Below are 23,712 nucleotides of genomic sequence, written 5' to 3'. Positions count from 1 at the left end.
CTGCTGTAGCCAGGTAGATGTCATTTCAAACGCAATTGTCTTAAAGGGGCAGCGTGATATTTTGAGATCTCAATGACATACTTTAGAAACAAAAATAAATTAAATTAATACTCTACTCTTTTTAGAATTGCATTGTAACGACTTACATTGCTAAATTATATTAAATAGCCTTTTAATGCTAACAAATATAATAAAATATTGCCTATTAATAGCTGCATATAGAGAGGAAGCAGGTAACCTATAGGCTCTGCATGACCCCAATGCATTTAAAAACTACAACATGTCCAGTCCAGTGAGGGGGAAAAGTTACATTAGACCCTGTTAAAGCTTACGAGTAGGACTGAGTTTTACCTGACCAGGTTATGATTTTCAGGAAACTCCAGGCCCCAGAAGATGCGTACGAATTTTGACACACCACTTTGGAACCTGTGGTGCCTTCTCTGTCCATCTTGTGAATGATAATGGCTAGTAGAAGTAATCAGCATTTTAAATTTAATAGATTTGGTAGAATATTTCATTACTGTGACCTTCCCACAGTTCATTGTAAGAGGAAGTGTAAACTAACAGTCCATTAGTTAGAAAAGTATCTTGGCGGCGTAGAGAATTTTGCTATTTTATGCAATTCAACACTTTCATTGAGCTGAAAGAACATTTTGCTGTTTTGAAGAATTGCTGGAAATGTTCAATGTATTTTGCCATGGCTAATGCTGTGTTCCTCTGTTCAGAACATAATCAATGGCATGTGCTCTGAACCCATGCTAGCCCTAAGACCGCACTCAACGATCTGTATAATAATGATAAATAATTTGTGATAATGGCGCCGAAAGAGATGGCCGCTGTTTTACGACCCAATAACGAATTGTGCTATTTTGTATGTTTTTTTTTTTTGCGTTATTTAACTTGTAGATGTTTCTGCCACCGTGTCTTATGACCGAAAAGAGCTTCTTAATATCAGGGCAGTGATTACTCACCCTGTACTGGAGGAATTATTCTTCAACAAGTCGGATGGGAAGGATTTACTCCAGACACCCGACAAGGCCCTCATCCCAGTCATTCACAGGAGGAAAAGACAGATGTATCGTGGACACAGGTCCGGGTGCCTTGTAAGGATCTGTCGCCGAGAGGGTAATCTACCTTTACCATCGATCCTATTAGTCCATTTACAATCAATCGATAATCAAATAGACGAACTACGAGCACGTATATCCTACCAACGGGACATTAACTGTAATATCTTATGATTCACCGAGTCGGCAGAACGACGACATGAGTAACATACAGCTGGCGGGTTTTAAGCTTTTTCGCCAGGATAGAACAGCGGCCTCTGTTAAGACCATTAAGACCAGGGGCGGTGGCCTATGCATATTTGTACTCAATGAGCTGTATACGGCCATAAGCAAACAGGAAAATGCTCGTCCAGGTGGTGCTCCTAGTGGCCGGGAACTTTAATGCAGGGAAACTCAAATCAGTTTTACCTCATTTCTATCAGCATGTTAAATGTACAACCAGAGGGGAAAAAATCTCTAGACCACCTTTACTCCACACACACAGACGCGTACAAAGCTCTCCCCGTCCTCCATTTGGCAAATCTGACCTTAATTCTATCCTCCTGATTCCTGCTTACAAGCACAAACTAAAACAGGAAGCACCAGTGACTCGGTCAATAAGAAAGTGGTCATATGAAGCAGATGCTAAACTACAGGACTGTTATGCTAGCACAGACTGGAATATGTTCCGGGATTATTCCAATGGCATTGAGGAGTACACCACATCAGTCACTGGCTTCATCAATAAGTGCATTCGAGGACGTCGTCCCCACAGTCACTGTACATACTTGCCCCAACCAGACGCCATGGATTACAAGCAACATCCACACTGAGCTAAAGGGTAGCACTCCCGCTTTCAAGGTGCGGGACTCACTCAATCACATTTATTTATAAAGCCCTTCTTACATCAGCTGATGTCACAAAGTGCTTTACAGAAACCAGCCTAAAACCCCAAACACCAAGCAATGCAGATGTAGAAGCACGGTGGCTAGGAAAAACTCCCTAGGAAGGCAGGAATCTAGGTAGGAACCTAGAGAGGAACCAGGCTCTGAGGGGTGGCCAGTCCTCTTCTGGCTGTGCCGGGTGGAGATTGAACATCTTGGCCATGTACTGTTAGAAATGTTCATAGATGAAAAGCAGGGTCAAATAATAATCATTTGTTGTAGAGGATGCAACCGGTCAGCACGTCAGGAGTAAATGTCAGTTGGCTTTTCAAAGCCGATCATTCAGCGTTAGAGACAGCAGGTGCGGTAGAGGGAGAGAGTTGAAAAAAGCAGGTCTGGGACAGGTAGCATGTCCGGTGAACAGGTCAGGGTTCCATAGCCGCAGGCAGAACAGTTGAAACTGGAGCAGCAGCACGACTAAGTGGACTGGGGACAGCAAGAAGTCATCAGGCCAGGTACTCCTGAGGCATGGTCCTAGGGCTCAGGTCCTCCGAGTGAGGGAGAGAATTAGAGAGAGCGTACTTAAATTCACACAGGACACCGGATAAGACAGGAGAAATACTCCAGATATAACACACTGACCCTAGCCCCCCGACACACAAACTATTGCAGCATAAATACTGGAGGCTGAGACAGGAGGGGCCGGGAGACACTGTGGCCCCGGACAGGGCCAACCAGGCAGGATATAACCCCACCCACTTTGCCAAAGCACAGCCCCCACACCACTAAAGGGATATCTTCAACTATCAACTTACTACCCTGAGACAAGGTCAAATATAGCCCACGAAGATCTTCCCCCACGGCACAAACCCGAGGGGGGCACCAACCCAGACAGAAAGATCACGTCAGTGACTCAACCCACTCAAGTGATGCACCCCTCCTAGGGACGGCAAGGAAGAGCACCAGTAAGCCAGTGACTCAGCCCCTATGATAGAGTTAGAGGGAGAGAATCCCAGTGGAGAGAGGGGAACCGGCTAGGCAGTTACCGCAAGGGCGGTTCGTAGCTCCATTGCCTTTCCGTTCACCTTCACACCACTGGGCAAGACTACACTCAATCATAAGACCTACTGAAGAGATTAGTCTTCAATAAAGACTTGAAGGTTGAGACTGAATCTGCGTCTCTCACCTGGATAGGCAGTCCAATCCATTAAAATGGAGCTCTATTAGAGGTTAACCAATTAATTAGGACCGATTTCAAGTTTTCATAACAATCGGTAAACAGAGTTTTTGGACACCATTTATGGCCGAATACATTGCATTCCACTAGGATACTGTGTGGAAGGCTGACCACCCGTTACGCGAGAGCAGCAAGGAGCCAAGTTAAGTTTCTAGCTAGCATTAAACTTAACTTATAAACAATCAATCTTCACATAATCACTAGTTAACTACATGTAGTTGACGATATTACTAAGTTATCTAGCTTGTCCTGCGTTGCATATAATCAATGCGGTGCCTGTTAATTTATCATCGAATCACAGCATACTTCGCCAAACGGGTGATGATTTAACAAAGGCGCATTCGCGAAAAAAGCACAATCGTTGCACGAATGTACCTAACCATAAACATATTTTGCCTTAAATCAATACACAGAAGTATATTATTTTTAAACCTAGATATTTAGTTAAATTAATGTTAGCAGGCAATATTAACTAGGGAAATTGTGACACTTCTCTGCGTTCATTGCATATATACAACAGTTTGGGCCGCCTGGCTCGTTGCGAACTATTTGCCAGAATTTTACATAATTATGACATAACATTGAAGGTTGTGCAATGTAACAGCAATATAAAAAATTAGGGTTGCCACCTGTTTTGATAAAATACGGAACGGTTCCATATTTCACTGAAAGAATAAATGTTTTTTTTTCGAAATTAGTTTCCGGATTAGACCATTTTAATGACAAAGGCTCGTATTTCTGTGATAATTATATTATAATTAAGTCTATGATTTGATAGAGCAGTCTGACTGAGCGGTGGTAGGCAGCAGTAGGCTCGTAAGCATTAATTCAAACTTAACTGCGTATGGTGGAAAATAAGTATTTGGTCACCTACAAGCAAGATTTCTGGCTCTCACAGACCTGTAACTTCTTCTTTAAGAGGCTCCTCTGTCCTCCACTCGTTACCTGTATTAATGGCACCTGTTTGAACTTGTTATCAGTATAAAAGACACATGTTCACAACCTCAAACAGTCACACTCCAAACTCCACTATGACCAAGACCAAAGAGCTGTCAAGGGACACCAGAAACAAAATTGTAGACCTGCACCAGGCTGGGAAGACTGAATCTGCAATAGGTAAGCAGCTTGGTTTGAAGAAATCAACTGTGGGAGCAATTATTAGGAAATGGAAGACATACAAGACCACTGATAATCTCCCTCGATCTGGGGCTCCACGCAAGATCTCACCCCGTGGGGTCAAAATTATCACAAGAACGGTGAGCAAAAATCCCAGAACCACACGGGGGGACCTAGTGAATGACCAGCAGAGAGCTGCGACCATAGTAACAAAGCCTACCATCAGTAACACACTACGCCACCAGGGACTCGAATCCTGCAGTGCCAAACATGTCCCCCTGTTTAAGCCAGTACATGTCCAGGCCCGTCTGAAGTTTAGTTTGCTAGAGAGCATTTGGATGATCCAGAAGAAGATTGGGAGACTGTCATATGGTCAGATGAAACCAAAATATAACTTTTTGGTAAAAACTCAACTCGTTGTGTTTGGAGGACAAAGAATGCTGAGTTGCATCCAAAGAACAACATACCTACTGTGACGCATGGGGGTGGAAACATCATGCTTTGGGGCTGTTTTTCTGCAAAGGGACCAGGACGACTGATCCGTGTAAAGGAAAGAAAGAATGGGGCCATGTATCGTGAGATTGAGTGAAAACCTAATTCCATCAGCAAGGTCATTGAAGATTAAATGTGGCTGGGTCTTTCAGCATGACAATGATCCCAAACACACCGCCCGGGCAATGAAGGAGTGGCTTCGTAAGAAGCATTCCAAGGTCCTGGAGTGGCCTAGCCAGTCTCCAGAACTCAACCCCATAGAAAATCTTTGGAGGGAGTTGAAAGTCTGTGTTGCCCAGCAACGGACCCAAAACATCACTGTTCTAGAGGAGATCTGCATGGAGGAATGGGCCAAAATACCAGCAACAGTGTGTGAAAACCTTGTGAAGACTTACAGAAAACGTTTGACCTCTGTCATTGCCAAGAAAGGGTATATAACAAAGTATTGAGAGAAACTTTTGTCATTGACCAAATACTTATTTTCCACCATAATTTGCAAATAAATTTATTAAAAATCCTACAATGTGATTTTCTGGATTTTTATTTCTCGTTGTCTGTCATAGGTACACTTCAACTATGATAAATTACAGGCCTCATCTTTTTAAGTGGGAGAACTTGCACAATTGGTGGCTGACTAAATACTTTTTTGCCCCACTGTAGATATAGATCTATTATATTAGGTTAAAATAAAAATGTCATATATATATATATATAAAAATAGTCCTTAATAGTTTAAGCCCTGCTGGTGTAGTAGGATTCAATCTTAATCCTGTATTGACGCTTTGCCTGTTTTATGGTTCGTCTGAGGGGCAGCGGGGTTTCTTATAAGCATCCGTATTAGTGTCCTGCTCCTTTAAAGCGACCGCTCTAGTTTTTAGCACGATGCAAATGTTTGCTTGTAATCCATGGCTTCTGGTTGGGATATGTACGTACGGTCACTGAGGTGATGGGGTCGTCGATGCACTTATTGATTAAGCCAGTGACTGAGGTGGTATACTCAATGCCATTGGATGAATCCAGGAACATATTCCTGTGCTAGCAAAACAGTCCTGTAGCATCCGTGTCATCTGACCACTTCCTTATTGAGTGAGTCACTGGTGCTTCCTGCTTCAGTTTTTGCTTGTAAGCAGGAATCGGGAGGATAGAATTCTGGTCAGATTTCCAAATGGAGGGCGAGGTAGAGCTTTTTATGTGTCTGTGTGGAGTAAAGGTGATCTAGAGGTTTTTTTCCCTCTATATGCACATGTGACATACTGGTTGAAATGAGGTAAAACTGATTTAAGTTTGCCTGCATTAAAGTCCCCGGCCACTAGGCGCAGAGCTTCTGGATGAGCATTTATTTGTTTGCTTATGGCCTTTATACAGTTTGTTGAGTGCGGTCTAACGGCCAGCATTGGTTCGGAGCACATGCCCATTGATTGCATTATGAACAGAGGAACACTGCATTAGCCATGACAAAATACATAGAATTGCTTGAAATTAGTTCAATATTCTAAAATATTTCACGCAAAAATAAGACCCCAAAATATTTTCCAGGAGGAGAAGAAAATAATAATTTTCAGACTGAAAAAATAAAAAAGTTATATTGGAATTGTGCCTGTTGTTCACATCTGCCCTCTCATTGGCTAGAATGGTCCCACCTGATTTCTCTTCCTCCCACTGCCTTCCATCTTTTGAGGACATGTATTTTCATTGTAAGAGCAGTCACTCGACTATCTTGTTAGTATAATAGATCATCTTTGGTTTCATCCAACAAAAAAAAAAGGATTATCTTCAACTAGACTGGAACAGATCAAATCAAAGTTTTTGTCATGTGTGCCGAATACAACAGGTGTTCACTTTACAATGAAATGCTTACTTACAGGCTCTAACCAATAGTGCAAAAAAGATACCCCTTTCAATCAATGGGGAAATAAAAGGTAATCATTTACATTTTTACAGCTTTGCCTTAACATTTTGATTGTTAAGCATTGTTACTTTTGATCAGTAAATACACAAACATAAAGAGTTATAACAACGGGAAGCACAGCAAAAGCTTTCCGTGACGCACCAATTACCAGCGCTCCCAACTTCATACTCTTAATACATGTTCCTTCCTTTACAGGTGATCAGCAACAATCGAGGACATCTCTAACCCACATTGTTATTAATAAATGCATGTGCTTATCATAAACTGTAAATCCTCTTCAGTGTCTGGTTATACATAATATCTTTAGCTCAAGTGATGGAGGACATGGGACGATAATCACAAGGCCATACACAGAAAAATGCCTTCCCTCACACAGTGACAGGCATGGACAGGCACCCGGGCATTCCAACAAAGGAGAGATGGGTGGATAAACTCATACAGACCAAATAATACGCACCCACAGACAGGAGGGAAAGGAATATGTAATGAAGCACCAGAAGAGGGAGAATGAGTGTGTTTGTGTGTCTAGAGATGCTGTTGTACGATAGTGGCATTTAGGTCTGGTTTCACAAACCAAGTGTGTAAGGTAATAACTATGATACTAAAAGTACCTATTTGAAATAAGGAAAGTAGGCTCCATATTTCATCAAAAATGTTTGCATTATAGACTTAGCAATGTACAAATCATCCATTTTTGTTTTTGAGATAATGTTGTAGGTCTGAGTGAGTGAGCGTATGACATCCACTCTGCCTGAAGCATGGGCAAATGAACAATGGCATATTTGAGATCTCTCGCTCTCTGTCTGTGTGGTATGTCTGTAGTGTGTGTGTGTATCACTCATCTTTCGATCTGTGTTATGTCCGTAGTGTGGTGAAGGAAGAGATTTCGGATGATGCTGCCAAACTACCTTGTTTCAATGGGAGAGTTGTGTCATGGGTAAGATGCTGACTCTCATCTTTCGTCTACTGATTGTGTTGCATGGCACTTTGTCCACCCGGTCAGCAGTAACCTCAATACTTCTCACTTGTCAATGATTACAGACAACGCTCAATACAGAATTGAGTTCTTTATCAAGAATAATAACTTGGATCTTGTTTTCACTGATGTGGTCCTGCTGTTTGTTTTGACAGCATGCTAGTTTGGTGGTAGGTGAGCAAGTATGACGTTTGCTTGTGTGAATAGGTCCGTTTTTCGACTTTGTTTCTGTTGCCCCCCCCCCCCCCTCCTTCTCTAGCTGGTATCCTCAGACAGTCCCCTTGCAGAGCCCCCTCGTCCCCCGGTGGAGGTCTGTACGGAGTCCTCTCCCCCCCCTTCCCCCCTGCCTCCCCTACCGGTGGAGAGGACAGGGGGCATCGGAGACTCCAGACCCCCATCATTCCAGTAGGTTGAAGCCCTACAGCATAGCCTGATCCACACACACACACACACACGGCTGGGAGTTAAGTAAATGCAATAAAAAGTGGAAGCTCCAGTGAATGATCTAATGATTGAATGGAATGATACAGTGGATTGGGATTGTGAGAAGAACATTTCAGAGGGAGAACAGGAAAAATGCTGACTACTTTCATCAGGATGCCTTTACGATATGTCAAAAGAGGAAACAGACATGGAGTTGTCTTACCATTAATGACAATGGCATTCTAAAACATCCTCCACATTCTCATCCCCCTTGTTCTCCCCCCTCATTCTTCCTCCAGTCCCAATGTGGCGGGTAGTGTTGAGAACCTGGATGAGTGTACTGAGACAGAGTCAGTGGTGTCATTCAGAAGGGAGAAGCCCAGACGGAGGGAAAGCATGGAGCAGCATGGTCAGTAAACTGTTTGAGTGGTCCAGTTGGTAAGAAAATTGCGCGAAATGCCAAGGTCGTAGGTTCAATTCCTGCAGGCATTACATACATTTTTAGGATGTGTATGTGACTAAGTCTCTCTGGATAAGAGCGTCTGCTAAATGACTAAAACGTTTAATTGTACGGCCTCCCGAGTGGCGCAGTAGTCTAAGGCACTGCATCGCTGTGCCACTAAGAGATCCTGGTTCGAGTCCAGGCCCTGTTGCTGCCAGCTGCAACCTGGAGACCCATGGGGCGGTGCACAATTGGCCCAACGTTGTCTGGGTTAGGGGAGGGTTTGGCCGGCAGGGATGTTTTTTTCCCATCGGACATTAGCGACTTCGGTGGCAGGCCGGGCGCAATGCGCGCTGACACGGTCGCCAGGTGTACGGTGTTTCCTCCGACACACTGATGTGGCTGGCTTCCGGGTTAAGTGGTCATTGTGTCAAGAAGCAGTGCAGCTTAGCTGAGCTGTGTTTCGGAGGACACACGGCTCTTGACCTTCACCTCTCCCGGGTCCGTATGGGAGTTGTAGCGATGGCACAAGACTGTAACTACCAATTGGATACCATGAAATTTGGGACAAAAAGGGGTAAAAAAAATAAACGTTAATTGTATTGTCGCTTTGGCAAAGTGGCATATAAGTGATATGCTCTAGTCTAGGTACTAAAGGAGTAATGTTTGGACGATGCTCGTTTCCCCCATGATCGTCCTTATCTCTGTTGCCCCTCTGCTTTCCAAAGGGCCGCGGATGAACGGTCAGAGCCGTCGGGAGCGCCACCTGACAGGCTACGAGAGTGCCTCCACTATCATGAGCAGCGAGCTGGACACCACCAGCTTCTGTGACTCGGACGATGACACCATGAGCAGGTCAGTCACACACACAGAGCATGTGCCGTCAACCACGATTGTTTAATAACTTGAACTTATTTGGCCCAGCATCACCACTTTGCCTATATCATTTATATAAATGGTTAACAAAACAAGCCCTAAAATAGATCCTTGGGGAACCCCTTATGTGATATCCAGGAACCTAGATTTTCTTTTTTACTGTTTCACATTGACACCGAGTTGCGTTTGAGATATAGTTGCTGAGACAATTACAGGCTTCCTTAGGGAAGGGTTAACCCCTCCATTCTCCATTCCCCTCTCAGGTTCAGCAGCACCACAGAACAGAGTACAGCCTCTAGGCTACTGAAGCGCCACCGCAGACGCCGGAAGCAGCGTCCCACCAGGCTGGAGAGGGTACTGCAGCTACTGCTTTTAATATATAATATTTATCTAGGAACACACAGTAATTCTGAGAACATAAGACTATACGATAGTTACAGTGCCTTGCGAAAGTATTCGGCCCCCTTGAACTTTGCGACCTTTTGCCACATTTCAGGCTTCAAACATAAAGATATAAAACTGTATTTTTTTGTGAAGAATCAACAACAAGTGGGACACAATCATGAAGTGGAACGACATTTATTGGATATTTCAAACTTTTTTAACAAATCAAAAACTGAAAAATAAGCAAAGGGAAATGACAGTGCATCATTAACACATGAAGGTCAGTCAATGTGGAATATTTCAATAACGTTGAAAGTTCCTTCAAGTGCAGTCACAAAAACCAAGCGCTATGATGAAGCTGGTTCTTTTGAGGACCACCACAGGAAAGGGAGACCCAGAATTACCTCTGCTGCAGAGGATACCTTCATTAGAGTTGCCAGCCTCAGAAATTGAGCTGTTCTTGCCATAATATGGACTTGGTCTTTTACCAAATAGGGCTGACTTCTGTATACCACCCCTACCTTGTCACAACACAACCGATTGGCTCAAAGGCAGTAAGAAGGAAAGAAATTCCACAAATTAACTTTTCAGGTGACTACCTCATGAAGCTGGTTGAGAGAATGCCGAGAGTGTGCAAAGGTGTCATCGAGGGAAAGGATGATTACTTTGAAGAATCTCAAATATAAAGTATGTTTTGATTTCACACTTCTTTGGTTACTACTTGATTCCAAATGTGTTATTTCATAGTTTTGATGTCTTCACTATTATTCTACAATGTAGAAAATAAAGAAAAACCCTGAAATGAGTAGGTGTGTCAACTTTTGACTGGTACTGTACATTTGAAAACCATAACAGATTTCACAACATATTAGGTGTTGATGGTGTACAGGCTATTAAATGGATTTATTAGACTTTTAAAATGTGGACCTTTCATCAGCAGCTTGCATGTGTGGAACCCCTTTATAATAATTAATGGTCAATTACCTTGACACCAGCAGTTATTTGCATGACAATTACCAGCTGACAAAATTTGTGTCGACAGCTTTCCACAGTGATGCTGGCCCATGTTGGCTCCAATGCTTCCCCCAGTGTCAAGTTGGCTGAATGGTCCACCACCCAAAGGACATTGTTGATACACACGGGAAACTGTTGCGTGTGAAAAAAACAGCAGAGCTGCAGTTTGACATAAACCGGTGCGCCTAGCACCTACTACCATACCCTGTTCAAAGACATTTAAATTGTTTTGTCTTGTCCATTCACTCTCTGAATGGCACACATACACAATCCATGTCTTAACTGTCTCAAGGCTTAAAAATACTTATTTAACCTGTCTCCTCGTCCTTTATCTGCACTGATTGAAGTGGATTTAACAAGTGACATCAATAAGGGATCATAGCTTTCACTTGGATTCACCTGGTCAGTCTGTCATGGAACGGGCAGGTGTCCTTAAAATGTTGTATGCTCGGTGTATGTGATGTAATCGTACGCGTTTTTGTTTTGCTGTGTTTCAGGCGTCTTCGTTCAGCAGTGTGACAGACTCCACCATGTCCCTTAACATCATCACTGTTACACTCAACATGGGTGAGTGCCCCCTTCAATTGCTCCCCTCCTTTTTGCTTCTATCTTATTCCTTTCTTCTCACTCCTATCACCTCACGCTCTTTCATTGCCTTATCTCTACATCAGGCTCACGTGCTAGCTTATCTGTAAGGTTTAGTTTTTCTTATCTGAAATCAAATGGAATAGGATTAAAAAGACTGTTAGGTGATGTACTGTATGTGTACGGTTTCTCTCGTGCAGATAAATACAACTTCTTGGGCATCAGTATCGTGGGTCAGAGCAACGAGAGGGGTGATGGGGGTATCTACATCGGCTCCATTATGAAGGGAGGGGCTGTGGCTGCTGATGGGCGGATCGAACCAGGAGACATGCTGCTACAGGTGACACACACACAATAAGTTGTGTCTCTTAGAGCTGGAAAGCTCTTTGTTTAAGGTCTATCCTCTCATGTTGCTTCATCTCAGGTGAACGACATCAACTTTGAGAACATGAGTAATGACGATGCTGTCCGTGTGCTGAGAGAGATTGTACATAAACCTGGGTAAGGCATATCTTTCCTGTATGCACAAACTTTCAGTCTGTGTCTTGGTCTACAATTGAAGTCGGAAGTTTACATACACTTAGTCATTAAAACTCGTTTTAAGCATACAGTCAATAACACAATACAAAAAAGAAAGTGTATATATACAGTGTGTGCAAATGGCGTGAGGAGATAAGGCAATAAATAGGCCATAGTAGCAAAGTAATTACAATTTAGCAGACTAACACTGGAGTGATGATGAGCAGATGATGTTGTGCAAGTAGTGATACTGGTGTGCAAAAGAGCAGAAAAGTAAATAAAAACAATATGGGGATGAGGTAGGTAGATTGGGTGGGCTATTTACAGATGGTCTATGTACAGCTGCAGCGATTGGTTAGCTGCCTTCCTTTTGGAAAAGCTGACCGCGACTCCATTTTGTTGCTCCCAGCCTATAGACAGAAACTAAAACAGGAAGCACCCGCGCTCAGGTCTGTTCAACGCTGGTCCGACCAATCGGATTCCACGCTTCCAAATTGCTTTGATCACGTGGACATGTTCCGCATAACGTCAAACAACAACATTGATGAATACGCTGATTCGGTGAGCAAGTTTTTTAGCTAGTGCATCGGTGATGTTGTACCCACAGCATCTATTAAAACATTCCCCAACCAGAAACTGTGGATTGATGGCAGCATTCGCGCAAAACTGAAAGCGCGGACCACTGCTTTTAATCATGGCAAGGTGACCGGAAACATGACCGAATACAAACAGTGTAGCTATTCCCTCCGCAAGGCAATCAAACAAGCTAAGCGTCAGTATAGAGACAAAGTGGAGTTGTAATTCAACGGCTCAGACACGAGAGGTACAGTGCCTTGCGAAAGTATTCGGCCCCCTTGAACTTTGCGACCTTTTGCCACATTTCAGGCTTCAAACATAAAGATATAAAACTGTATTTTTTTGTGAAGAATCAACAACAAGTGGGACACAATCATAAAGTGATTGACTGAACTTCTGGAGAGAGTTTGCTGCACTGAAAGTAAAGGGGCTGAATAATTTTGCACGCCCAATTTTTCAGTTTTTGATTTGTTAAAAAAGTTTAAAATATCCAATAAATGTCGTTCCACTTCATGATTGTGTCCCACTTGTTGTTGATTCTTCACAAAAAAAGACAGTTGTATATCTTTATGTTTGAAGCCTGAAATGTGGCAAAAGGTCGCAAAGTTCAAGGGGGCCGAATACTTTCGCAAGGCACTGTATGTAGCAGGGTCTACAGTCAATCACGGACTACAAAAGAAAAACCAGCCCCGTCGCGAATCACTGTCTTGCTCCCTCGCTTTGAGGACAATACAGTGCCACTGGCACGGCCCGCTACCAAAACCTGCGGGCTCTCCTTCACTGCAGCCAACATGAGTTAAACGTGTTAACCCTCGCAAGGCTGCGTCCTCAGAGCATGTGCAGACCAGCTGGCTGGTGTGTTTACGGATATAATCCTTATCCCAGTCTACTGTTCCCACATGCTTCAAGAGGGCCACCATTGTTCCTGTTCCCAAGAAAGCTAAGGTAACTGAGCTAAATGACTACCATCCCGTAGCACTCACTTCCGTCATAATGAAGTGCTTTGAGAGACTAGTCAAGGACCATATCACCTCCACCCTACTTGACACCCTAGACCCACTCCAATTAGCTTACCACCCCAATAGGTCCACAAACGACGCAATCACACTGCACACTGCCCTAACCCATCTGGACAAGAGGAATACCTATGTAAGAATGCTGTTCATCGACTACAGCTCAGCATTTAACACCATAGTACCTTCCAAACTCGTCATTAAGACCCTGGGTCTCGACCCCGCCCTGGACTTCCTGACGGGCCGCCCCCAGGTGGTGAGGATAGGAAACATCTCCACCCTGCTGATCCTCAACACTGGGGCCCCACAAGGGTGTGTTCTCAGCTCTCTCCTGTACTCCCTGTTCACCCACGTCTGTTTGGCCATGCACGCCTCCAACTCAATCATCAAGTTTGCGGACGACACTACAGTGGTAGGCTTGATTACCAACAACGACGAGACGGCTTACAGGGAGGAGGTGAGGGCCCTCGGAGTGTGGTGTCAGGAAAATAACCTCACACTCAATGTCAACAAAACAAAAAAAATGATTGTGGACTTCAGGAAACAGCAGAGGGAGCAGCCCCCTATCCACATCGACGGGACAGTAGTGGAGAGGGTAGTAAGTTAAGTTCCTTGGCGTACACATCACAGACAAATGATCCACCCACACAGACAGCGTGGTGAAGAAGGCGCAGCAGCGCCTCTTCAACCTCAGGAGGCTGAAGAAATTTGTCTTGTCACCAAAAACACACAAACTTTTACAGATGCACAATCAAGAGCATCCTGTCGGGCTGTATCACCGCCTGGTACGGCAACTGCTCCGCCCATAATCGTAAGGCTCTCCATTCATTCCAGTCACTGGCAGCAGAGAACTGGAAGGAAAGGCGGCCAAAGGATATGTTGGCTTTGGGGATGACCAGTGAGATATACCTGCTGGAGCACGTGCTACGGGTGGGTGTTGTTATCGTGACCAGTTAGCTGAGAAGGCGGAGCTTTACCAAGCATAGACTTATAGATGACCTGGAGCCAGTGGGTCTGGCGATGAATATGTAGAGAGGGCCAGCCGACTAGAGCATACACGTCGCAGTGGTATAAGGTGATTTGGTGACAAAACGGATGGCACTGTGATAGACTGCATCCAGTTTGCTGAATAGAGTATTGGAAGCCATTTTGTAGATGACATAGCCGAGGTCAAGGATCGGTAGGAAGGTCAGTTTTACTAGGGTAAGTTTGGCGGCGTGAGTGAAGGAGGCCAAGACCTCAGAAAAGACCTCCACAAGTCTGGTTCATCCTTGGGAGCAATTTCTAAACGCCTGAAGGTACAAAGCAGCCACTGCTCCAAAACTGCCATAAAAAAGCCAGACTACGGTTTGCAACTGCACATGGGGACAAAGATTGTACTTTTTGGAGAAATGTCCTCTGGTCTGATGAAACAAAAATGGAACTGTTTGGCCATGACCATCGTTATGTTTGGAGGAAAAAGGGGGATGCTTGCAAGACGAAGAACACCATCCCAACCGTGAAGCATGGGGGTGGCAGCATCGTGTTGTGGGGGTTCTTTGCTGCAGGAGGGACTGGTGCACTTCACAAAATAGATGGCATCATGAGAAGGATAATGATGTGGATATATTGAAGCAACATCAAGACATCAGTCAGGAAGTTAAAGCTTGGTTGCAAGTGGGTCTTCCAAATGGACAATGACCCCAAGCATACTTCCAAAGTTGTGGCAAAATGGCTTATGGACAACAAAGTCAAGGTATTGGAGTGGCCATCACAAAGCCCTTACCTTAATCTCATAGAAAAATGGGCCAAAATTCACCCAACTTATTGTGGGAAGCTTGTGGAAGGCTACCCAAAACGTTTGACCCAAGTTAAACAATTTAAAGGCAATGCTAACAAATACTAATGGTGTGTATGTAAACTTCTGACCCACTGGGAATGTGATGAAAGAAATAAAAGCTGAAATAAATAATTCTCTACTATTATTCTGACATTTCACATTCTGAATAAAGTGGTGATCCTAACTGACCTAAAACAGGGAATTCTTACTAGGATTAAATGTCAGGAATTGTGAAACTGAGTTTAAATGTATTTGGCTAAGGTATATGTAAACTTCCGACTTCAACTGTATGTGTGCATGCCTTCTGCTCCTTCTACAAAGGAAATTATTGATCGATCAATACTATAATAGTTTTAGCAAAAACATTTTAAGTTACAATCTGTAGAAACTGAGAATAGAAAGGTTCACAACAGCAAAGTCAAAAAATATATTGCAAATAGAAATCCAATATGGATGGTGTTAAGAGATCGATGGGAGGGGTTGAGTAGAGCTGAAGGGTGGCATTAAAAACAAAAACTAATGTAAAATATACTTTCCAATAATGGAAAATGTATTTAAAAAGAGCTGTGTGTAAACATACACACACACACACACACAAGATTTTAGACCCCTTGACTTTTTCCACAATTTGTTACGTTACAGCCATGTTCTGAAGTGGATTCAATCTATGCACAATACCCATATTGACTAAGAGATAACCGGTTATTAGAAAGTTTAGCAAAAGTATAACAATAAAAACGGATACCTTATTTACATAAGTATTCAGACCCTTTTGCTATGAGACTCAAAATTGCACTTAAGTGCATCCTGTTTCCATTGATCATCCTTGAGATGTTTCTTCAATTTGATTGGAATGCACCTGTGATAAATTCAATTGATTGGACATGATTTGGAAAGGCTGTCTATATAGGGTCCCATAGTTGACGGTGCATGTCAGAGCGAAATCCAAGCCATGAGGTCAAAGGAATTGTCCGTAGAGCTCCGAGACAGGATTGTGTCGAGGCACAGATCTGAGGAAGGGTACTAAAAAATGTATGCAGCGTTGAAGGTCCCCAAGAACACAGTGGCCTACATCATTCTTAAATGGAAGAAGTTTGGAACCACCAAGACTTCCTAGAGCTGGCTGCCCGGCCAAACTGAGCAATTGGAGGAAAGGGGCCTGTTTAGGGAGGTGACCAAGAACCCTATGGTCAGTGTAACAGAGCTACAGAGTTCCTCTGTGGAGATGGTTGTCCTTCTGGAAGGTTCTCCCATCTCTGAAGCACTCCACCAATCAGGCCTTTAGGGTAAAGTGGCCAGACTGAAGCCATTCCTCAGTAAAAAGCCATTCCTTTGTCAAAAGGCACCTAAAGGACTCTGACCATGAGAAACAAGATTCTCTGGTCTGATGAAACCAAGATTGAACTCTTTGGCCTAACTTTTGACTGGTACTGTATATATTATATACATTTACAAAAAAATATATGGGGGTTGAAATTGATGCAGACAATGACATTGATAGAAGCTACAATCCATCTGCAATATTAAAGCTGATCTACCCCCTAAAACAAGAGAAAAAAATAAAGATAATTATCTCGATGTCTCTCTCTTTCTCTTTCTCCTTTTCTCTTCACCCAGACCTATTATCCTGACAGTAGCTAAATGCTGGGACCCGTCACCCCAGGGCTACTTCACCCTCCCACGCAGTGAGTAACCTGTTATCTCCTAGGCTCTTTCTCAGTTCCTCTTTCCTTGATTCCTTGCATCCTCTCTCCTCACAACACACGAGGTCGAAGATCCAAAGTCCCTTCCCCTCTGACCTTCTCGTTTTGAGAACGAGGAGAGGGAAGACGTGAGAAATCGAGCAAAGACTAAATGCGAAATGAGCCTCGGCTGAGAAATCCACCCAATGGTAGAGGAGACTACAACCCCTCATAGTGTACACCCCCATTGTGCTTCCAGATGAGCCGATCCGGCCCATAGACCCGGCTGTGTGGGTGAGCCATTCTGTGGCCCTGACAGGGGCCTACCCTCCCTACCCCGGCAGCTCCTCTCTCAGCACCATCACCTCCAACTCCTCGGTGACCGAGACAGAGCGTGAGTCCCTCTGCCTGTCTCTGGCCCACAAAGGTAAGGTCTGTTTTTATTTACTATGTTTGAGTCTTCTCGTGTCTCTTTCTATCTCTCTCTCTCGCTTTCTCTCTTGTAAGTCTCAAGTTTTGTCATTTTGCTCATTGATCTCTGTTGAAGATTTAAGTCAGGGTTTCCCAAACTCGGTCCTGGGCCCCCAAGGGGTGCACATTTTGGTTTTTGCCCTAGCACTACTCAGCTGATTGCAATAGTAAACTAATTATCAAGCTTTGATCATTTGAACTAGCTGTATAGTGTTAGGGCAAAAAAACTACATCGCGAGGACCGAGTTTGGGAAACGCTATTTTAAGTTCTCTTCTCCCTCAAGTGTTAAGTTCTGTCTACCTTAGTTGTTGATAATGAATATATTTTTTTGACAGTCTGTTTCTCTTAATCTTACCCTCTTCTCATCTCTCTCCAGGTTTTGATGACTTCAACCTGTCCCTCCACTCTGACATGGCGTCGGTGGCGAAGGCCATGGCCTCCCCAGAGTCTGGTCTGGAGGTTCGGGACAGGATGTGGCTCAAGATCACCATCCCCAACGCCTTCCTTGGTGAGAGAACTGCTTCCAGATCTGTTTGTGCTGTATAGCCAACTTCTAGGGTGCTGTTGTATTTGGATTGGAAAGAAAGATTATATTGTTGAAAAGTTATAACTAGTATTAGGGTTTAATGAAAAATATATAAACAATAATAATACCGATGACCGGTATCCCAGGACTTCCCAACCAAGCACCTTCACAAAAAAATACAAAATTTGCACGCATGAACCGGACATAAACTTTTATTTTACTAGGTAAGTTGAATGAGAACACATTCTCGTTTACAGCAACGGCCTTGGGAATAGTTACAGGGGAGGTGGGGCAATGAATAAGCCAATTGGTAGCTGAGGATGATTAGGTGGCCATGGTAGTATGAAGGTCAGATAGGAAATGTAGCCAGGACACCAGGGTTAACACAAATACTCTTAACAATAAGTGCCATGGGATCTTTAGTGACCACAGAATCGGGGCAGCCGTGTAACATCCCATCTGAAAGATGGCACCCTACACAGGGCAATGTCCCCAATCACTGCCCTGGGGTATTGGGATATTTGTTTAGACCAGAGGAAAGAGTTCCTCCTACTTGCCCCCCAACACCACTTCCAACATATGGTCTCCCATTCAGGGACCGACTAGGACCGACCCTGCTTAGCTTCAGAGGCAAGCCAGCAGTGGGATACAGGGAGGTATGCTGCTGGCAAACTCTCTGGCGTCATTCATAGCCTACATTAGACCAGTCATCACAATTCTACCAGCCTGCCGTATTTAGCTTACTCCACATAATGTCAATAGAAAACATCACTTACTTGCATGACTTCTATAAATTGCTGTCTCATGTGTAGGCTACTCAGATTCACAAATCTCTTTATGGCACTGGTAGAAGCTCAAAATATGAACTGCAGCTACTCACTGGTCACAAAATGACTGGTATATTGTGATTACAACCGTGCCTCTAGGAAATAGATATTTGCAACATTGGTCCATGATGTTAAAATAACAAAAGCGAGTGCACGGCTAGCAGATAGCAGCTAGCAGATACCATAGACTTCCAGTCATTGTACTAACCCTACTTAGCAGTTGCGCTAGTGCTAGATAGCAACTTACTTCAAACAGGGTGCAGAGACATAAAAATGGTATCCATGAGTTCATCTGACTCTGGGGAAGTAGATATAGGGCGTCATTACCAAAATCACAAAGTGTCCCTTTTTAAACTGGCTGGGCCTAATATAGCAACAAATGCTGACACTACACATCCAAGTATATCTGACCAAATTATGAAAGACGAATTGTACTTTTGAATTCCGTAAAGTCAGTGTGGAAGAGGTGAAATCAACAATGACAAGCCAGGCCTCCCGGGTGGCGCAGTGGGCTAAGGCAGTGCTAGTTGTGCCACCAGAGACTCTGGGTTCGAGCCCAGGATCTGTCGCAATGACGAGCCACCGCTATCTGACAATCTGGATGGAAAATTACTGAAGATAATAGTGGATCACACTCCTATTTGCCATATCTTCAAGTTAATTAAGCCTACTAGAACGTGTGTGCCCTCAGGCCTGGAGGGAAGCTAAAGTCATTTCGCTACCCAAGAATAGTAAAGCCCCCTTTACTGGCTCAAATAGCTGACCAATCAGCCAACCCTTAGTGAACTTATGGGATTTTTTTGGGGACCAGATACAATGTTATTTCACAGTAAACAAATTGACAACAGACTTTCAGCACGCATATAGGAAGGACACTCAACAATCACGGCATTTACACACTGATTGGCTGAGAGAAACTGATGATAAAAAGATTGTCAGTGCGGCTTTTGACATTATCGCTGCTGGAAAAAATTTAATGTGGATCAAGAGTTACTTGTCAAACAGAACACAGAGGGTGTTCTTTAATGGAAGCCTCTCAAACATAACCCAGGTAGAAGCAGGAATTCCCCTGGGTTATCTGTTTAGGCCCCTTGCGTTTTTCAATTTTTACTAATTTGCAAATAAATTCATAAAAAATCCTACAATGTGATTTTCTGGATTTTTTTCTCTCATTTTGTCTGTCATAGTTGAAGTGCACCTATGATGAAAATTACAGGCCTCATCTTTTTAAGTGGGAGAACTTGCACAATTGGTGGCTGATTAAATACTTTTTTGCCCCACTGTACATCTCGTAATGCATAATGTGGAAATAGAGCAAGTTGAGGTGACTAAATTGCTTGGAGTAACCCTGGATTGTAAACTGGCATGGTCAAAACATATTGATACAACAGTAGCTAAGATGGGGAGAAGTCTGTCCATAATAAAGCACTGGTCTTCCTTAACAACACTATCAACAAGGCAGGTCCTACAGGCCCTGGTTTTGTTGCACCTGGACTACTGTTCAGTCATGACGTCAGGTGCCACGAAGAGGGACTTGGGAAAATTGCAGTTGGCTCAGAACAGGGCAGCACTGCTGGCCCTTAAAAGTACACGGAGAGCTAACATTAATGACATGCATGTCAATCTCTCATGGCTCAAAGTGGAAGAGAGACTGGCTTCCTCATTACTTGTTTTTGTAAGAGGTGTTGACAAGCTGAAGATACCGTACTGTCTGTTTTAAAAAAATACTCAGACACCCATGCATACCCCACAAGACATGCCACCAGAGGTCTCTTCACAGACTAAGTCCAGAACAGACTATGGGAGGTGCACAGTACTATATAGAGCCATGACTACATGGAACTCTATTCCACAGCAGGTAACTGATGCAAGCAGTAGAATCAGATTTTAAAAGTAGGTCAAAATACACCTTATGGAACAACGGGGACTGTGAAGTAACACAAACAGGCACAGACACATGCATACACACACACACATGATAACATACACACACGTACACATAGATTTTGTGTTGTAAATATGTGGTAGTGGAGTATGGGCCTGAGGGCACACTTAGAGTGTTGTGAATTCTGTAATGAATGTATTGTAATGTTTTAAATTGTATAACTGCATTAATCCAGGAAGAGAGCAGCTAATAGGGATCCATAATAAATACAAATACAAATTGTGTGGCGACTGTAACAGAACCTTGAGTTGATAAAGTTTTGGCAAATACAATATTATAAACTGTGTGGTTCAAGAACAGCCTTTAGCCGTCGTATATTGGCCAATAACCCCCCCCCCCCCCCCCGGTCCACATTTCTCCATTTACAGTGGTATAGTCATGTCAATTTTTGGGGGACTGGTATTGTATATGTTTTTAAATAGCATTTCCGGTCTGAACGGGAATACCAGGATATTACCGGGATGGTTGCAATTTTCTCCGCAAAGAAAATTGGTAGATTTACAAGCAAAGATTAAACCCTACAGTAGATCATAGGTGGGGTTCTAATGGATGATTGATTGGCATGTTCTGATGTAGTGGAGTGGCTCTACCAACACATCGGGGGTTCTAATGGATGATTGATTGGCAGGTTCTGATGTGGTGGAGTGGCTCTACCAACACATCGGGGGGTTCTAGTGTAGGGTTCTAATGGATGATTGATTGGCAGGTTCTGATGTAGTGGAGTGCCTCTACCAACATGATTGGGCAGGTTCTGATGTAGTGGAGTGCCTCTACCAACACATCGGGGGGTTCTAGTGGGGTTCTAATGGATAGTTGATTGGCAGGTTCTGATGTGGTGGAGTGGCTCTACCGTGGGGTTCTGGATGGATGGCAGGTTGATGTAGTGGAGTGCCTCTACCAACACATTGGGGGGTTCTATGTGGTGGAGTGGCTCTACCAACACATCGGGGGTTCTAGTGTAGGGTTCTAATGGATGATTGATTGGCAGGTTCTGATGTAGTGGAGTGCCTCTACCAACACATCGGGGGGTTCTAGTGTGGGGTTCTAATGGATGATTGATTGGCAGGTTCTGATGTGGTGGAGTGGCTCTACCAACACAGGGGTTCTATTGTGCGGTTCTAATGGATGATTGATTGGCAGGTTCTGATGTGGTGGAGTGGCTCTACCAACACATTGAGGGCTTCCAGGACCGTCGTGAAGCCAGGAAGTATGCCAGTAACTTGCTGAAAGCTGGCTTCATCCGCCACACGGTCAACAAGATCACCTTCTCAGAGCAATGCTATTACATTTTCGGTGACTTCAGCGACTGTGAGAACTGTGAGTAAAACAGCACAAGCCTTTGTGGCTAATTGCGCATAGGCCTGTTTTACTGTACTACAGAGATGGGCAACAGGTGGCCATCCCTGTATTATGATTATTTTGGATAAGAAAATTGTCTTAGTGCGGCACTCCTTTGTATTTCAAAATCCCGATGTGGCCCTCGAGCCTTAAGATGTTGCCGTGCCTTCTGTGCTTAGCTTTACAGTTTCGTTGCTGTTTGCTGTAAATATGTATATTTGCCATGGACTTTTATTTTGTGAGAGCTCTGGTAAAATGTCCTATGTATTGAAAATGAAGGTCAAATCATACATCACTGATTATAACTGTGCCATTACACTATTCTCTCCCAGACATGGCAAACCTCTCCCTGAATGACAACGACGGTTCTAGTGGGGCCTCAGACCAGGACACCCTGGCCCCCCTGCCCCTTCCGGGGGCCACACCCTGGCCCCTGATGCACACGTTCCCCTCCTACCAGTACACCTCCAACCCCTACTCCAGCCAGCCACCCCCCTACCACGAGCTTTCCAGCTACAGCTATGCGCCAGGCAGCACAGGGAGCCAGCATAGCGAGGGTGAGACTGAAGGGACAGGGAGGGGGGTGTGTGTGTGTGTGTGTGTGTGTGTGTGTGTATGTATACTGAACAAAAATATAAATGTAACATGCAATAATTTCAAAGATTTTAATGAGTTACAGTTCATATAAGTAAATTAATTTGGCCATATCTATGGATTTCACATGACTGGGAATACAGATATGCATCTGTTGGTCACAGATACCTTTTAATAAATGGTAGGGACATGGATCAGAAAACCAGTCAGTATCTGATTTTACCACCATTTGCCTCATTCAGCACGACACATCTCCTTCACATAGAGTTGATCAGGCTGTTGATTGTGGCCTGAGGAATGCTGTCCCACTCCTCTTCAATGGCTGTGCAAAGTTGCTGGATATTGGCGGGAACTGGAACAAGCTGTTGTACACGTCGATCCAGAGCATCCCAAACTTGCTCAATGGGTGATATGTCTGAGTATGCAGGCCATGGAAGAACTGAGACATTTTCAACTTTCAGGAATTGTGTACAGGTCCTTGCAACATGGGGCCGTGCATTATCATGCTGAAACATGAGGTGATGAATGGCACGACAATGGTCCTCAGGATCTCATCACGGTATCTCTGTGATATCTCAAAATGCCTTCGATAAAATGCAATTGTGTTCATTGTCCATAGCTTATGCCTGCCAATACCATATCCCCACTGCCACCATACGTTGACATCAGCAAACCGCTCTCCCACACGGTGCCATACACATGGCCTGCGGTTGTGAGGCCTGTTGGATGTACTGTAAAATTCTCTAAAACAATGTTGAAAGTGGCTTATGGTAGAGAAATAAACATCCCCAATTCTCTGGCAACAGCTCTGGTGAACATTCCTGCAGTCAGCATGCCAGTTGCACGCTCCCTCAACTTGAGACATCCGTGGCATTGTGTTGTGACAAAACTGCACATTTTAGTGGCCTTTGTCCCCAGCACAAGGTGCACTTGATCATGCTGTTGAATCAGCTTCTTAATATGTCACAGCTGTCAGGTGGATAGATTATCTTGGTAAAGGAGAAATGCTCAGTAACA

At 43.9% G+C, this 23,712-nt stretch overlaps 1 protein-coding gene across 2 annotated transcripts in view; it reads left to right on the top strand.

Moving 5' to 3' along the window:
- Nucleotides 1–23,712, top strand: part of LOC139392653 (segment polarity protein dishevelled homolog DVL-2-like) — a 36,046-nt gene that overhangs the window by 9,127 nt on the left and 3,207 nt on the right. Inside the window, exons 2-14 of one of the 2 annotated variants that reach the window (XM_071140793.1) lie at nt 7,552–7,621; nt 7,920–8,065; nt 8,383–8,492; nt 9,254–9,380; nt 9,665–9,755; nt 11,297–11,366; nt 11,585–11,724; nt 11,809–11,885; nt 16,929–16,996; nt 17,253–17,420; nt 17,842–17,973; nt 21,904–22,080; nt 22,434–22,658. In XM_071140793.1, coding sequence (XP_070996894.1) covers nt 7,552–7,621; nt 7,920–8,065; nt 8,383–8,492; nt 9,254–9,380; nt 9,665–9,755; nt 11,297–11,366; nt 11,585–11,724; nt 11,809–11,885; nt 16,929–16,996; nt 17,253–17,420; nt 17,842–17,973; nt 21,904–22,080; nt 22,434–22,658 — 1,601 coding nt within the window. Of the gene's footprint in view, nt 1–7,551; nt 7,622–7,919; nt 8,066–8,382; nt 8,493–9,253; nt 9,381–9,664; nt 9,756–11,296; nt 11,367–11,584; nt 11,725–11,808; nt 11,886–16,928; nt 16,997–17,228; nt 17,421–17,841; nt 17,974–21,903; nt 22,081–22,433; nt 22,659–23,712 lie in introns of both variants that reach the window. The other variant, XM_071140792.1, reaches the window with a different exon arrangement.

This window comes from Oncorhynchus clarkii, chromosome 33 (genome assembly GCF_045791955.1).
Source record: "Oncorhynchus clarkii lewisi isolate Uvic-CL-2024 chromosome 33, UVic_Ocla_1.0, whole genome shotgun sequence".
NCBI classification, from domain to species: domain Eukaryota; kingdom Metazoa; phylum Chordata; class Actinopteri; order Salmoniformes; family Salmonidae; genus Oncorhynchus; species Oncorhynchus clarkii.
The sequence above is the reverse complement of the archived record's forward strand: the minus strand, read 5'-3'. Positions and strand labels throughout refer to the sequence as shown.